Genomic DNA, 17,244 nt, shown 5'->3' with positions numbered 1-17,244 from the left:
GCCGGGCCGGGCTGGGCCGGGGGGGGGCACAACAAACATGGCGGCGGCGGGAGGCGGGAGCGGCGCGGGGCGGCGGCGGTGAGTGCTGCCTGTCCTCCTCTTCCCCCTTCCCTTTTCTCTTCTACCCTTCCGTCTGTTTCCCTCTCCCTTTCGCTCCTTCCCTCTCCTTCTGGGGCTTCCATATGCCGTGACGGAGCCGGGCGGCGGGGGCGCGGGGCAGCGCTTGGGGAGGGCCGCGCCGCCCCGCCGGCAGCGGGGCCGGGGCAGCGGCGCAGCACCGAGGCTGCTCCCTGGATGTGAAGCCAGGGGACCCAGAAATCAGAGGAAACACAGAAATTACAGAATCACAGAAGTCACGGAATTACTGAAGTCGCAGGATCACTGTAATCATAGAATCACAGAGTGGGTGAGGTTGGAAGGAATCAATCCGGTCCCACCTCCCTGCTCAGGCAGAGCCGCCTCAGAATGCATGGCACAGGTTCTGGGGTATCTCCAGTGAGGGAGACTCCTTCTCTGGGCAGTCTGTTCCAACGCTGTCACCCGCACTGTAAAGAAGTTCTTGCTCATGTTCAGGTGGAACTTGTGCAACAGTCCCTGCCCGTTGCTCTGGTGCCCTGCCCGTTGCTGGGCCCCGCAGCAGAGCCCGGACCCTGCTCTGCCCCTCCCGGCGCCCAGGGACACCCAGGGCCCCTCTCAGCTGAGGCTCCTCTCGAGGCTGAACAGCTCCCTCAGCCTTTCCTGGGCACCGAGATGCGCCAGTCCTTTCAGCATCTTTGCTGCCCTTCACTGGCTGCTCTCCAGAAGCTCCGTGTCTCTTGTCCTGAGGAGCCCAGAACGGGACCCGCGGGTTGCTCGGAGGTTTCCCGTGGCCGTGTCGCTTCCCACTCTGCCGTGGGCCGGGGAAGGAGGTGTGGGATCCACCGGGGGTGTTTGGGGCTCATGACAGGTTATGGGTGGCCACCGACGCTGTGCTTCACTCCCTCTTCCCACCGTCAAACCTCCTTCAGGAGGACCGAGAAGGGCTTGGATGGAGCTTGGAATCCTTCCTGCTTTAATTTATTTGCTACAGAAAAGATTGAGCAGAGAACATCCCCCTTTTTTCCCCCATGGATTCCTTAAAAGAAGGTGGGATGCATACAAATGCTCACAGTTATTTTGTTCTCTTACTGCATACATGTCCTCATGGATATTTTATTCTCTTATAATTACTGCAGGATTAGTTCTGACTGTGTGTGTGTGAAACTGCTGGGTGTACTCTATGAACTACTTTCTTTAGCAACATTATTTAGGCAGAATATTTCATCCTGGCACATTCTTTGACAGCAAACTTAGCTCACCTCAGTGCTGTGACCACTGTTCAGTCCAGCGGTTGTGCCTGGGTAGAAAACGAGTAACCAGTCTTCTGCTCCTGGTTGTGTGAAGCAGGAGAAGGTGTGGTTGTGTCAGCAGAGCTCGGGTAACACCCGGTGTGATCAGCCCATCCCTGGTGTGTGAAACACGAGCTGGGCTGCTCAGTTTCTGATAATTAGAATTGCATTTTCTGGTTTGCAGGAGTGACACAGCAAGGATCAGATGTGCGTTGTTCTCCCCTGAGAAGGAGCGCTGCTGGCTGTATAGCTCTAAAAAATACCACATAAAATCACAGAAGTGTTTGAGCGCACAAATGGGAGCTTTGGGTCATGTTTAAATTGTGGTGACATCCCTACACTGGTGTAAAGAAAAGGATGAGTGTTTTCATGATAAATGAATGAGGTAGAGAAAGGAAGTTTTATGCAGTTGATCCCTAACCTGTTTATGAAATTTTATGTAATTTTCTTTCAAAATTAAATGCTTTTTAAAAGAAATCAGTGCAATCAAGTAAGGCTGAGAGAATTGGGATTGTTCAGCGTGGAGCAGGGAAGGCTTTGAGGTGACCTAATTGTGGCCTTTCAGTACATGAAAGGACACAAAAGAAGGAGAGGGAGAGAGACTATTTACAAGAGCCTGGTGTGACAGGACAAGAGGAATTGGCTTTAAACTCAGAGAGCAGGGTTAGATGGGACATTGAGAAGGAATTCCTCCCTGTGAGGGTGAGGAGGCCCTGGCACAGGTGCCCAGAGCAGCTGTGGCTGCCCCTGGATCCCTGGCAGTGCCCAAGGCCAGGTTGGACGGGGCTTGGAGCAGCCTGGGACAGGGGAAGATGTCCCTGCCCAAGGCAGGGGGTGGCACTGGATGGGATTTAAGGTCCCTTCCAATCCAAACTGATCTGTCATTCTATGAAATAAGTTTTAGTGCCTTACCCAAAGGCACACACAGATTCCCTGATAACACGAACCTTTGATGTTGTTTCAAATGGTTTAATTTCAAATTGTTATTCCTTATTATAATTCATGGAAAGTTAGTGTGGTCGGGACTCTGTGTTACATTGCCCTGTTTTTCTCTTCATATCTTCAATATTAGAGATATCTTTAATATTATAATTCATATCTTGATGTCGTTGTTTTATTGCAGGAGACACCAACAAATGGAACACAAATTAACTTAAGCCTACAGGAGGCTGGAAGAGGGTAGGTAGGTAGATACATAAAGATGTGTTCCAAACTAACTGCATGGTGCTAATTAATGCTGGGAGTTGAGCACACTCAGGTAAACTATGAAAGAACATCCTCATCTGGATGCCAAAAATGAACAAACATCTGTAAGTAGCTTTGGATATGCAGAAGAAGATATTTAAATATGGTCTGTAACTCAGAAATTGAGTTTCTGCAGGTCACCTAAGTACCTATTAAAAATAAAGAATATTCTTATTGAAATGGTAGCATTGTAGATTATTTCTGATTATAATCTGCAGAAATAACGTGACAGACTTGTCTCCTGTCAAATGTATCCCAAGCTCTGTCTTCCCAAATTCATTGTGAATTGAGACTTTATAGAGATTTGTTATTTATACTCTCCAAAACAAGCCTGACCACTATTTTCTGAGGAATATTTTAATCATTTCAGTGCAAAGTAATGGATGGGATTAAGACTTTTACTCAGGATAGGAAAGTAAAATTTTGGGAGAACTTCCCACTGTGAAACAGTCTAAGGCTTCTTTCTAGCTTTGCTAATCACCAACATTCATTTGTTTCCCAACATTGCAGTTCCCATAATTGACTGACCCAAATCTGGGGTTTTTTGGAGCCAGATGTTTATTGGGAAACGGTCAGTGAGTCAGAAGTGCCCTTCATGTGACATCCAGGAAGCAGAGGATGCAGTCAGAAAAGAAAAACTTTTACTGGAAGTGTGATTGTTTTAATAGAATTTAGAGCAGCAGAGTGTTAGAGCCCTGTCTTTCAAACACAAATATTTTTCAGGTTCTTTCTTAAAACTCATGAGGGTTGGGAAGAGTAATGAACTCATGTTTCCTTTTTATTCCTTCTAGGGAAAGTGGAGAAGCTGTGCTCTGCTTTTTATCTGATGTGTTGGGGTACATTTTGGAGCATGTTTGCTACTTAGCAGGGAACTAAAATTCAGGTATTATCCTTTTTTTTTTTTTTTAAGGCAGGCTGATTTTTATTATTATGAATTTTTCTATTGTAAATTTTTAAATACTGTTTTATTATTATGATATTTACCTGTTGCTGTAAGCGATTTCCTCATAAATTGTATTTGGTGATCTTTAATGAGTTAAAAAACCAAAAACCAGCCTTTGACTCATGCTGTGTGATAAAATTCTTCACTTAGAAAAATCAAAATGAAAACTTGAATTTGTTTTAATTAATGCAGCCAAATTAAATGACGCTTGTTTTCTGAAAACATTTTCCCTTCTAGGCACTAGAGGTTTTAAATGAAAAATTCAATATGGGGGAAAAGAAGGCAGAACCATTGGATTTTGTGAAAGATTTTCAGGAATATCTGACCCAGCAGACTCACCATGTCAATATGATTTCTGGATCAGTTACTGGTGACAAGGAACTAGAGACTCTCCAGGGAGGTGAGCTGATTCCAATGCCATTAATTTGATTATTTTGAGAGTGACTTCAGTGTTCACAGTCCAGATAATGGTGCAGCTGTTTGGAAGCATTACTGCTAGTCTTTTTCAGGTCACAAAGGATGTGTATGTACCTTTGTTTTAATCAGGGTATGTTTTTATAATTCTCTATATTTAAAGACCAAGGGCAGAGAGAAGCAAAAGCTGTTTGGCAATTGCTCACAGTGTGACAGATGGTGTCCCACAGATTGTTCATTAAAATCTGTGTTGCATTGTTCACAGCTGGGACAGAAGGTGATCAGAATGGTCTGGATCATCCTTCTGTCGAAGTTTCACTGGATGAAAACTCAGGAATGTTGGTGGATGGGTTTGAAAGGACTTTTGATGGAAAGTTAAAGTGTCGATACTGCAACTACGCCAGCAAAGGAACAGCACGGCTCATAGAGCACATCAGGATTCACACAGGTATGGGATGTTCTGCTCTGCCTGGCTGGGAGGCCTTGGGCTGTTTACTCAGTCTTGGGATTTGCATGTCAGGAGTTGGCAATCTCAAGCAGTGTGAGAGTTCTTAACAATAACTGGATATTGGTGGGATTTTATAGCCTGTTTTTGTAAAGGTGTGCCATGTACCTATTTAAACCGTGCAAATTCCTACTGACATTTATTATTATAAGTAAGTGTATGGGAGTAAAGGTTAGCATTAAGCTTCAATGTAAATTCAAGGGTTCTAAAAATATCTTTTAGTTTTTCTATGCTGATGAGAAAAGTGACAAATGTACATGTTTTTACACAGAGGTTTATAGGGCCTTTCCTTCCTCTGTCATTTAGCTGTGAAAATATTCTTGTTCTGCACAACATTCTAGATGTGGAAGTAGAAAGCATAGTAATAAGAATAAAGTTACTGGTAGAATACTGAAATGTGAGGACATACTGTCAAGTAAGTGACTGTTAGCAGTAGTAAACAGAAAAATTGTCAGCTGTGGCTTGTTAAGGAACATTTGCCACTGTTGGATATATAAACCTGTAAAGCAAAACTCTCATAAAGGTTAGTATATCCTAAACTGTTCTGAAAGTTCCAACTTCATGGCAAATGAGAGAAAACAAAAAAAAATAGGTGCTTGTGAAGTCTGTCAAGTGTATCACACCAATACAGAAGACTTCAGGGTGTCAAGCACAGCAGAAAAAAATTGTGTCCTGCAAAGAATGAAAGTTTTTACAGGTTTTTCAGTCTGGACTGTCCCAAAACTTCCAAGCGTCTCTTCCAGTGGTTTTGGGTAGGTGGTGTTTTGGGACTCACCTGTTGTAACTGGGATGTAATTGTAGCTCTCCTCAGGTACAGTTAGTCAGATTCTCACCTTGCTGGGAGCCATTCCTTCTACACAGAAGCTCCTTGGGTGGATTTTGGGGAAGGTGGCGCTCCTTGCACTGGCCCTGCAGTGTTGGTTTGTTTCAACAGGGCATAATGGGGTAGGAAATGGCAACCAGCCAGAAATCAGAGAGTTCTGAGGTTCAGGTTCTAAAGACCTGATAAATTCTTCTCTTGTGTCTTCCATAACAAGAAAAGAGTTATTTTGGTTTAGTTTTCCTGGTTTGGTTTGTTTTTTCATTCAAGAAAAGAAGATCCAAGGCCTGAGTGTTGTTTTGCTTGGAAGGCTGGCAGAGGGCCAGGAGATGGACTGTTAGTGCTGTGAAGGCTGGGATGAGTCAGCATTGAAATAGGGCAGTGGCAGCTGACTCATAGCCTCAGAGCAGTGTAAATGAACAGGTACAGCATCCTGGACATCTGCCAAAGGAATTGTGACCCAGGCATGAGCATCCAAACACTATTATTATTATTATTATTATTATTATTATTATTATTATTATTATCATTATCATTATCATTATCATTATCATTATCATTATGTGTAGTCTACTGCAGGATTGATTTCATGCTGAGTCTGACAGTCAGTAACACAGCTCACCAGCTGTGTTGTGCTACCTGTGATGCAAAACTTTTATCTCTGTGTAATGAGTTTAGAATGAGATCACATTGACAAGTTCTCTGTGGATGCAGGGAATTTATCAGTCTTCTCATACCATTTTACCAAGTCTCCAGATCTTTACCCATCCTTGTGTATATATATGAGTACAGGGAGATGCTCATGGAGAAATCATGGTTTTACTTGGTGCAAAGAAGGTACTTAGAGGTAGCACAAAAATTGATTTCTTTCCTCTTGGAGAGCCAGTGATGTAGGAGGAATAAAAGAAATCTACTTGGTATCCCAGACTGTGATTCTAAACTGTGGAATGTTCATCAGTCACATGACAGGGATTAGAAATTGAGCTGACACTCTAGATAGGAAGGCTAAGATGATCTTCCATTTCAGCACCTGAGCACACATCAGATCCTTTAGGCACTTCTGACATTGCAGACCTGGGTCTGTAACTCCTGGAAGATCAGTCTTTCCACAGAAAATCAGAAGTCCTGAAGTGCTGTGTTACAAATGTGTTGGCCTGTTTTTATGTCACAAAGTTTTCTGAGTATTTTTAAAGAAGTTAATGTGAGTATCTATAAATTTCATTTAATAGAAGAGCAAAGTTCTACATGTGCAAAGGAGGTGATGGTCTCCCTGATCATCAGCCCGTTCCCCATCTGGAAGAGCACACATCCCTCCAGGGAATACCTGGCTTTTGTTTTCCTTTAGAACTCTTCAGCCACAGGATCCTTTTTCAAAGCTCAGTTCTTGAGTGGCTGCCTGTGTGCGTGGGTTATTCAGGTGGCAGTTCCAGGATGTTTGGGAGTGGGGATGTTTGGAAGGTCCCAGAAGGATCCCCTCCCTCAGTGTTTAAACAGAGTTATCATGAGGAACAGGAACATTTTGGTGGTACAGACATTCCCGTGTTCCCCTGTGCACTGCTTGGATGAGGGGGAGGTGTGATCCAGTTCAGGGCACCGCACAAACATCACTGCATTCAGTCCTTGGCATTGTTGCTGCAGTTCCCAGGCAGGTTGTGCATTGTGCTGATTCCACTCAGGATTTTTCTGTGTGCTGATGGTCCCTTGGGTGAGGCAGAGCTGTCCCAGTGTTCTCCACTCTCCCAGGATACGCAGCTGAGCTCGAGGCTGGCTGAAGTTTGACGAGCAGCTCACAAAGAGCCGCTCTGTGCTCCACACGAAGCCTTTTCCAGGCGCCCCGAGGTGCTGTGGGCTAATCTGTTCTGATTTTCCAGGGGAGAAGCCGCACAGGTGCCACCTGTGTCCCTTTGCCTCGGCCTACGAGCGTCACCTGGAGGCTCACATGCGGTCCCACACCGGGGAGAAGCCCTACAAGTGTGAGCTGTGCTCCTTCCGCTGCAGCGACCGCAGCAACCTGTCCCACCACCGCCGCCGCAAGCACAAGATGGTGCCCATCAAGGGGACGAGGTCTTCCCTGAGCAGCAAGAAGATGTGGGGGGTTCTGCAGAAGAAGACCAGCAATTTGGGGTACAGCAGAAGAGCATTAATTAATCTGAGTCCTCCTTCCATGGTGGTACAGAAACCAGACTACCTTAATGATTTCACCCATGAAATCCCCAATATCCAGACTGAGGCGTACGAGAGCATGACAAAAACGACTCAGAGCGGTGGCTTGCCAAGGGATCCACAGGACCTCATGGTGGATAATCCTTTAAACCAGCTCTCCACGTTAGCAGGACAGTTGTCCAGCTTGCCACCCGAAAACCAAACTCCAGGCTCTCCTGACGTTGTTTCCTGTCAAGACGAAAAGCCTTTCATGATACAGCAGCCTGCTGCACCTGCAGTAGTTTCAGCTGTATCAGCAAATATTCCTCAGAATTCCTCTCCGACCAGCCCTGATTCCCGGCCCACACACAATCAAAGGAACTACAGTCCCGTGGCGGGGCCCAGCAGTGACCGCAGTGCCCACACCAGCACGCCCAGTATCAGCAACAGCCAGCCGAGTACCCCGGCTCCAGCCCTGCCGGTGCAGGACCCTCAGCTGCTGCACCACTGCCCACACTGTGACATGTACTTTGCGGACAATATCCTTTACACCATCCACATGGGATGCCACGGATTTGAAAATCCTTTCCAGTGTAACATTTGTGGGTGTAAGTGTAAAAACAAGTACGACTTCGCTTGCCACTTCGCAAGAGGCCAACATAATCAACATTGACTGAGAACACGCGTTCGTTTAGTTTTTTAACATATTACAGTCTATTTTTCATACTTGCTGATGGAAAGCTTGCACATTCCCATAAGGAATCTTCACATTAATCGGTTCGACAAAGGAGGCAAATTGATTTCTGTGTTCTTGTAAAACTTGCCAGGGAAGTTTTGTATCTGATTCAGTTGCTGTTTTATATGTAGCCTTTCAAAAAAAGCCAAGAGTGCTGTAAGGGTTGGAATGCATTTACATGCTGTGGTTGCTAAATTTAAGTTGCTTGCACTTAATCCCAATAAACATTCTGCAAGTGGAGAAGCAGAGCGTGTGTCCTGATCCATAGGATGTCATTCCCAGATCGTTTAGTTGGCAAGACAGGATATATTATCCATAAAATACGAAAGCTCAATGCAATGACACATTGTGTAGAGATAGGACAAGGAGGAATGGCTTCATAGTGACAGAGGGCAAGGTTAGATAGGACATTGGGCAGGAATCGTTCCCTGTGAGGGTGGGCAGGGCCTGGCACAGGTGCCCAGAGCAGCTGGGGCTGCCCCTGGATCCCTGGAAGTGCCCAAGGCCAGGCTGGACGTTGGGGCTGGAGCACCTGGGACAGTGGAAGGTGTCCCTCCTTTAAGATCCTTTCCAACCCAAATCATTCTGTGACTGGAGAAATCTTTAAAAACCTATCTACTCAAACAAACAGAAGCAATTTTCACATACAAATTCAATTTGATGTAAAAGTTGCTTTAATCTGATGAAGGTTAATAATAGGTTTTTGTTTAGTATAGTTTAAACTCTTGATGCTAGGACTTACAATTTAACTATTAGCACAAAACTAGAAGATAACAGGTTATTGTGAATAAAACTAAGGTAGGGAAAAAAAAGCTAAAAGCCTGTCATTCATGAATTATAGAAACAAAAAAGTAAGATACCTTATTTTACCTAAACTCTACAAAATTTTACATTGTTTTTCAGAGGAGGCAATTTTTAGAGACAATGTAGAGCCTGTAGAACTAATTTATATTCTGTGAGATTTCTATCTGCCTTAAACCGAGCTGTACAGATATTTAAAATTTGCACAATTCGACTTCTGTCCTGCTGATAGAAGTTCTGATAGAAACAAACAAGAAGTTTACAAATTAAAACTCCTTTGTTCAGTTTTATGTTGGGCCAGGCTTCAGCTGCGAGGTTGCCTGTGTTTTTGAGAGTTGTATAATCCAGTTTATTGGTACCTCTGGCTTTTTCTGGGCTCCAGGCAGGATGCAAAGGAAAACTGGCTGACTATACTGAAGTTGTTTTTAGGAATTGTAGATGCAAATGGTAACTGAAGTTGTTTATTTTGTTTCATAGTGTACACTCATCTTTAGAAGCCCTCAGGCTAAAGGACAGGCACTTTAACATAAACCTGAATAAAACATCTAATTAAAATTAATAATAACTTTATGTGCTAGATACGAATTTGAGACATTAAAAATAAAGGAAGAACTGTTACTTTTCCCATATTTAGACATGCACTTTTACCTTGGTTTGTCCTACTTAAGACAAATTAAAGCTTCCCTTATATATTCTCCTTTTCCTATTAACATACCATGCTTTGTTAAAAGCAAGGATATTTGATTAATGTTCCACAAGTCAGAGGTTGGACTCTGAATAGCAAATGTTTGGTTTATTCAAATTCATATTGTTATGGGAGCTAAAACTTCCTGAAACCAATGGAAAAACAGTGATCAGGATGAGCTCAATGGAGGAAAACCACCTGTGTAAGAATTTTAGCTGTGGAAGTAATTTTGACTTTAATTAAATAGAAATTTGGATACCAGACATGTTTCTGTCTACCTGACTGACCTACTGTTGAATTTCTGTGCATGAGGGACAGGGTTCTTGGCTGTGCAGACTTGTAGTAATGAGGTTGAAAATCTGCCACTGAAGTGGTTTCAGTGTAGTGAAGATGAACAATAACACTGCCACTCTTAAAAATTGTTTAGTTTTCAGGCCTGGTTCAGAATTAATTTTGCTGGATTTGTAAGACAGAATGTTTCTGTTTCACATCATGACACTCTATAATTCCAAAATATTTCATTCTTGCTTTATACATTTTAGATTTATAAGTAAAACTGCAAGTCTGTGTGTAAACATCCTTTATTTTAAGGAGTAGAAGCTGATTGAACTGGAATCGAGTTAGAAGTTACTGCTCCTGGACAGGTTTTGGAATCAAATTTTTTTCCAATCAAAGAGGGCAGGAGCTGCAGCTCTCTTTGGATCGCACATTGAACAATTCTACAATTTAAATTTGGCTCAAATATAATGTTAGAATAAGAGACATTCCTCTTGAAGACTTTACAATTAGAAATTTATGGAAGTGGTTTTCCTTGCCTTTTTGATAGATGATGCCATCTCCTATTCCTAAGCTCTGGCATTTCCAAGGACAGCTGTGGACTGGTGCGTTCCAGGGAACACCTTACAGTACTGAGGGATCACAGCAGCCAAGTTCTGCTTGGTTTGTGGTTTTTTCCTTCTTGGTATCATAGGGAGAGTAATTTCCACGTGCACAGATGTGGTTTCTGACCCACTGGGGCTTCTTGGGGGGTTAACATTGTTACAGGCTTTTCTTTGTCTCATGATTTAGAGAAATGACTCCTGAACCACCATGGCCGTGAGCAAAACTAAGGATAGGTCACTAATGGAGGAGTTGGGAGAAAGAGGAAGCCTGTGAGATCTCATGGAAAAGGGGCCCTTGTTCAGGAGGGGATCCTGTTGTGGGGGAATATATGTTCTTAATAACAGAACTCAGTATGAAAAAATCTATCCCCAAGCCTTGCAAATTGTTGTTTGGAAGGATTTTCCTGCTGCTGCCTGGATACCATTGGTTCTGTTCTTGAGGAACTAAGGGAAAGATTAATTGGGATATCTGTGAACAGTTGATGAATGAAAAATCTCTTTTTCCTATTTGTTTGGGCAAACTCCTCAGTGCAGAGGTTGTTCTTGGGCAGCAGCAGCTTTGGTGCTCATCCCTTGGCTCTGCAGCAGATCCCTGGGGTGGATCCCTGTGTCCTTCCCAGGACTAGGATTGTTCCCTGATCACACCGTGTGCTCAGTAGTGCCAAACAATGCCCTGACATCACTGTCCCCTTCTATCAACTGAGGAGCTTTGGAAGGTGTATTTTCCTATTTTTCATAATTTATACATAGTATTGACTATAATTGAAAGACCAGAGTTGGTACTGGCAAATTCTTTCTAAGTATGATCCCTTGCACAAGCAGGCCTTACCCAGAGTCAGTGAGGGAGACTTGTCCAGGATTCTGGGATTGAGCCCTTAGTTAAAAGAGCTTTTCGTATTGAATCCTCCATGTGCTACACTGCAATTACTTGGTTTGTTTTTCTTTGTTTTTGTTTGTTTGGTTTGGTTTTTTTTAACCCAAATCCTTATATTCTAAGGTAATAGGTGATTAGCATTTTAACTGTTATTAATGGAAGTTTGGGAAGGAGATGGAATTTTTCCATAGCTTGGTTCTGTTAAGTTCTGTAGTTGCAAAACATGAACTTTGTGGGGGTTTTGTTTTTATTGTCATAGCTTATTTTATAGCTTTGTGGACATTTCTAACATGCACTATTTATAGGACTCTTAATACACATTTACTGTTTTGAGACTGAATATTCCAATGGATATTTGAATATTTGAACATCTTTATTATCTCAGTTAAACTGTGAGGGAGGCAATAGAAAAAATAGTTGTTTTTTCACAGACACATTTTTAGATGAAGAGGATTTAGACATAAAATGTTGATTGGCATTTTAATATAAAACTCAGTACTGGGAGACACTTTCCAGCAGTGTTTTCCAACTAAATAATCTGTTACTGTTTGTTTTGTTCCAGAATGTTTTGGGGGTTTATTTTTGTTTCTTTTTGACAAAGGGAATGTAATTTAGAAGTCTTCACTGGCAAGTTTTCTACTAATTTTAAGCATCTTTGAAAATCTAGAGCAAATGGGTGTTCTGCTGCAGGAAATCTCTCTCCTGCTAAAGCATTTTTCATTGAGCAATCATTGTGTATGTTCTTCTAAGTACCTACTTTGTTAATAATATCTATTTCACTGTAAAGAGCAGACTTTATGCAAAAATGAAACCTGTTAAGAGTTGTAAAATAAATTTTAATGTTAGTGAACGTTTTTGAGATGACAAGGTTAATTCTGAAATAACTCCATCTCGTGTAGTTCATGTTGTGAAGCTTTGCTTTTGTAAGATATGAATAAAATAACACTTTCTAATTAGGTCTCATGTCAATTCTTAATTGCATATCCTTCCATAGGTGGAGCTGGTGATTTCCCAAGTGCTTGTCCTGAGTTAACTCTCTGATTCTGTGAAATTTAAATCTCAGGAGGGTTCACTCTTGGCTTTATCTCCACAGCCCAAAACAGCTTGGTTAGACTTGATTAAACTGTTTCTCTTCCATATCCTGGGGAGAAGAGGCATAGGAGCTCCAGAGAAGGGAGATGTACCTCAGATCTCTCAGCAGCAGTGCTCAGAATACTGCATTTGAAATACTTTGGACTCCTAAACACCCAACATTCTCTATGTCATTATTTTAAAATATATTTATTTACTAGACTGGTTGCCTCATGTTGGAATGAAGAAATAACACTTGTAGCAGGGTCAGAATATTGGGTTTTCAAAGTCTTTCCTTGCCTCAAGTCTTCCAAAAATTCTGCTTTCAGTTTGTTGAGTTCCTCTGCCAAGCTCTTCATCTCACTTGGGAGAACGTTTTTACCTAAAAGAAAATTGAAGCTGAACTTTTAACTTCACGCTTACAGAAAAAAATCACAGAACCACAGAATATCCTGAGTTGGAAGGGACCCACAAGGATCCAGTCCAGCTCCTGGCCCTGCCCAGACACCCCAACAATCCCACCTGGGCGTCCCTGGGAGTGTTATCCAAACTCCAGGAGCTCCGGCAGCCTCGGGGCTGTGCCCATTCCCTGGGGAGCCTGGGCAGTGCCAGCCCCCTCTGGGGGAGAACATTTCCCTGAAATCCAACCTAAACCTCTCTGACACAGCTCCAGCTGTCCCCTCCTGTCCCTGGTCACAGAGAGAAGCCTGAACACAGGCACAGAGCTGAGCTCTACAGTTAAGGACACTGAGTTATGAGTAAATCATAGGAGCAGTGCAGACTGCAAAGCCCCTGTCCTTATTGACGTGTCCCAAAACAGTATTAAAATCCCCTAAAATGCTGCTCTGTACTAAATGGGTTTATTAAAGCTGTACTTAATACAGTTAATAAATATTATACTGGTTTTTAAATCAACAAACTTTTACAAATAACACTGATCAGAGTTGTGAAGGTGTTGCTGGGATAGTATTCCTGAACAGTTTACCCCAAGGGAATTTCAGGGACTGTTTCCCACTGTCAGTTAGCACCTAGGAGAGGTAGGAGAGGTACCTTTGGCATCCTGCATTGCCTGAGAGATGATTCTCCTGCACGCCTGGTCAGCCTGATGGACAGCACTGGCTGCACAGATGGCTCGAGCTGCCTCCTGGCCAGGGACACCAGGAAGGAAGAAAACAAGCAAACACTTTGAATTTATTTGACTTTTGAAGTGCTATTTGAAAACAACCCATTAGCAGCACCTCAGTCAGCACCCAAAGCTGTGCCCTGAAGCCCAGCTGTGCTACCTTTTGCTCCGTGTCCTCCTCGTTTGGCCTCTCTGGATTTTCCAAAGCAGTGGTCAGCAAGTTCATGATCTGCTCACTAAGAAAACAAACAAAGAGTAAACCATGGCAATCAAACAGATAAACGTTTTTCTTTTCTAATGATGCCACAGAAAACAAAACAAAAGTTTTCAGTTAAATTTTTTAGGCAATCAGTGAAATAATCTGCAATGAAGAACAGTTACAACTCAAATTATTTCCAGCTTTAGCATTTCAGAGAGTTCAGATTGATTTTCAGTGACAGGGTAGGAATGCTGTGAGTTTTGAGGTTAACTTTGCAGAGGATGGTGGCTGTGAGCCCCCTGGATTCTGTGTAACTGCCTGGCTTCCAAAAATCACCACTGGGATATTTTTTATAGATTGTGTAGATACAATAAGAAGCTTCTACCACTGAAAATAGCACTTAGGGAAAACTCTAGGATCAATCCAGTAACGTACTTGTCCTCTGAGATGCAATCAGAACTGCTCAGAATGAGGCTGTGCTGCTCCCAGGCATTTTTCCTGAGATCTGGCATTTCTATTTTCCTTGCCATTAATTGTATTGTCTGCTCAGGCACAGGATCACTTCTGAGGCGATTCCTCTGCAGGCAGCATTCCAGTGGACACTCTAAAAATAACTGGCAGAAGCCCAGGGAATCTAGAAAGAACAGAATCAGAAAATTTTATCTTTGAACAGTTCAAGTAACAATTTTTGAGAGCAACATGCAGGAGACAGGCTCTACATGAATGAGGAGCTTCTGCACTGGTTCTGAGCCTGACATGAAAACAATAATAATGGGAAACAATAATGGGAACATAATTTTATCTTCAAGGCTGCATAAGTAATGTCTGAGATCAGCACAGAATCATGGAATGGTTTGGGTTGGAAGGAACCTTAAAGCCCATCTCATTCCAGCCTCTGCCATGGGCAGGGACACCTCCCCCTGTCCCAGGCTGCTCCAAGCCCTGTCCAACCTGGCCTTGGACACTTCAATTTCCAACCTGGCCTTGGACACTTGCAGGGATCCAGGGGCCTCCCCACCCTTACAGCCAGGAATTCCTTCCCAATATCCCATCCAGCCCTGCCCTCTGGCACTGGGAAAACATTTCCCTTGCCCTGTCATTCCATGCCCTTGTCCAAAGTCCCTCTCCAGCTCTCTGAGAGCCTCCTTATGTACTGGAAGGTGCTTCAAGGCTCCAGGAAGGGGTCTACATGACCCACCAATTTATAATAGGACAGTAACAAAGTTACATTGATTGCTACTCTATTACAGGTACTCAGCCATCAGAATAACCAACGCTCCAAGAGAGCACTTGAAAGACGGCAGCTGAAGTGCACTGAATTTCCTACAAACACCCTCATGCCGAAGCTGAAGGAATAATTACATTTGCGGGCCAGCTGGTACACCTCGTAGCGCATGCTCTGGTAATAGAAGTTGTCATCCAGCAGGAGGAGAAGCGGCCGGGAGGCGGCTCCGGTGTCACCCTCCGGGGCGGGCAGCAGCCGCTCCCGGCGGCAGCAGCCCAGGAAGCGCTCCCAGCCCGGCTGCGCGGGGCCGGGCAGCGGCGCCCCGGTGAGCAGCGCCCGCAGGAATCCCTCCAGGCACTGCAGCAGCTCGCGGCGGCTCTGCTTCCAGCCGGGCAGCTGTGGAGAGAGAAAGGCGAGCGATCACGGCCCCGCATCGCCGCTGCTGAGCGCTCCCGCCCTCCCCGGGCCCCGCCGTGAGGGGACCCGGCCCGGCCGCGTCCCGTTGCCCGGCAACTGCGGTCGCACGCAGTGACGTAAAAGTGGCGCGCCCGACCGGCCAATGAGCGCAGCCGCACTGACCAATGGGGACGGCTGTGGGGGGCCCGCCCCCGGCGCGCGCGGCCGGAAGGCCTCCGGCGGGATGAGCTCGTCGTATTCGAGCAGAGCGCAGACCCAGCCCCGGCGCTGCGGCAGCCGGCGGCTCAGGGCGCGGGCCAGGGTGGACTTGCCGGCGGCGGGCAGCCCGCACAGCAGGCACAGCCCCACCCGGGCGCCGCCGCCGCTGATGCCCCGCTGCTGCTCCGCCGCCAGCGCTGCCGCTCCCGCCGCTCCCGCCGGCGCTGTGCGCATGCGCCGGGCTTGAGCCGCGGGGCGCCCCCTGGCGGGCTCGGCGCAGCGACACAGGCAGGAGCGGCTCCTTGTACCCGCGTCTGCTTTGAGGCGTTTTTTACTCAGTTCTGGTTTCAGGCATTTTTTACCCAATTCTGGTGTCTCAATCAGCTCGAGAATTCTCTTTAGTGACCCCCGGAGCGTCAAACTCTGAGCCATCCCCGCGTGCCCAGCGACGCCTTTCGTGGTCATCACAAAACAAAGATGCAACCAAGCGTGCTGCCCCTGGATTTATTTGAAATTGTAATAAATAAAATCAATGCCATATTATACTCGAGGGCTAAATGATAGCGATATTTAAAAATAAAAATTTGAGATCCTGAGGGATTAAGGAAGAGGATGCTTCTTTGGAAGACTTTCTGCCGGCAATCTCTTTTGGGTTCTTTTGTCCAGCTCTTCAGTGATGTGGCCACCTGAGGGGTTGGAAATGTTTTCTCGGTGAGGCGATCCTCCAATTGATTCACTCTTTCCCCAGTTTGTACTCGCAGATCTGCCTGAATTCAGCCTGTGTGTCCCCATGGACGGCTGGATCCATATCCACAGCTCTGTTCCTGGCAGAGTTGGTCTCTGCACTGCAGCTGCTTCTCCGTCCTGCTGGAGACTCTTCCTTGGATTTCCTGGATCCATCTCCTACACCGAGACATTTGATGGAGGCCTATTTGGACAAACTGTGTCACTCCATACATCTTTTAAAGCAGTGCTGGTTTCTAACTGTCCCATTTAGAATGACAAAAGTTTATCTGTTGCTTTTGTAGTAGAATCAATTGCTAGGAAAAATGCCAAGCTGCAAAACCCAGTAAACACTGAACCACTGTGGAGCTGCAGAGGTATTTCCCAAAAGCCCGTATTTTCTGTAACAACAGGGTTCTTTCAGACTCAGGGACATGACCTACAGAGTTTCTGGTGTCCCCAGTTGAGGTTACTTTTATAAACTACCTGAAATGGAAGTTGACACGGCTGGTGGGGTGTGAGAGGTGGGCTCTGGGGCCCAGCTTTGGTAGGGCTGATGGCAGGCAGGTGTCAGAGCAGGGCCCAGGGACTGTCCCCAGACCTGGCTCTGCAGGCCCTCGGAGTTCCTGGCAGCATCCTGAGGAGAGGACAGCCCAGGAGGAAAACTGCAGATCTCCCATCTTTGAATTGTCTGTGGATAACTGAATTCACTTCCCTGTGGCCTGAGCGTGAGGCAGCAGCATGGACGAGTCTTGTTCTCTGACACTCACAGGTTCAATCCTGTGCAAGTTGAACTTCAGGTTCTGATTTATAAAACCAAGAAATGAGGTAGAGGAGGCACAAACACAGCCAGCAGCAAGGAGAAAAACATTGGG

The 17,244-nt window shown here is 45.0% G+C and overlaps 2 protein-coding genes across 6 annotated transcripts; one reads left to right on the top strand and one right to left on the bottom strand.

The window, feature by feature from the left end:
• Positions 1-8,418, top strand: IKZF5 (IKAROS family zinc finger 5). Of its 5 annotated transcripts, none has more exons than XM_058841115.1 (6): positions 1-78; positions 2,491-2,550; positions 3,404-3,495; positions 3,793-3,955; positions 4,235-4,417; positions 7,166-8,418. In XM_058841115.1, the coding sequence occupies exons 4-6, from the start codon at positions 3,823-3,825 to the stop codon at positions 8,107-8,109; spliced, it is 1,260 nt and encodes a 419-aa protein (XP_058697098.1). In that variant the 5' UTR covers positions 1-78; positions 2,491-2,550; positions 3,404-3,495; positions 3,793-3,822; the 3' UTR covers positions 8,110-8,418. The 5 variants fall into 5 exon arrangements, with proteins under 5 accessions (XP_058697098.1, XP_058697101.1, XP_058697099.1 ...); XM_058841118.1 differs by having other exon boundaries at positions 15-78; positions 2,491-2,546; XM_058841116.1 differs by lacking the exon at positions 1-78 and adding an exon at positions 105-1,125 and having other exon boundaries at positions 2,491-2,546.
• Positions 8,419-11,642: 3,224 nt separating this feature from the next.
• On the bottom strand, positions 11,643-16,111 carry PSTK (phosphoseryl-tRNA kinase). Its single transcript, XM_058841113.1, has 6 exons — positions 15,611-16,111; positions 15,169-15,427; positions 14,242-14,440; positions 13,768-13,843; positions 13,535-13,628; positions 11,643-12,866 (listed from the first exon to the last, which is right to left on the bottom strand). The coding sequence occupies exons 1-6, from the start codon at positions 16,109-16,111 to the stop codon at positions 12,679-12,681; spliced, it is 1,317 nt and encodes a 438-aa protein (XP_058697096.1). The 3' UTR covers positions 11,643-12,678.
• Between the last annotated feature and the right edge of the window lie 1,133 nt (positions 16,112-17,244).

Source organism: Poecile atricapillus, chromosome 6, assembly GCF_030490865.1.
Source record: "Poecile atricapillus isolate bPoeAtr1 chromosome 6, bPoeAtr1.hap1, whole genome shotgun sequence".
NCBI classification, from domain to species: Eukaryota; Metazoa; Chordata; class Aves; order Passeriformes; family Paridae; genus Poecile; species Poecile atricapillus.
The sequence above is the reverse complement of the archived record's forward strand: the minus strand, read 5'-3'. Positions and strand labels throughout refer to the sequence as shown.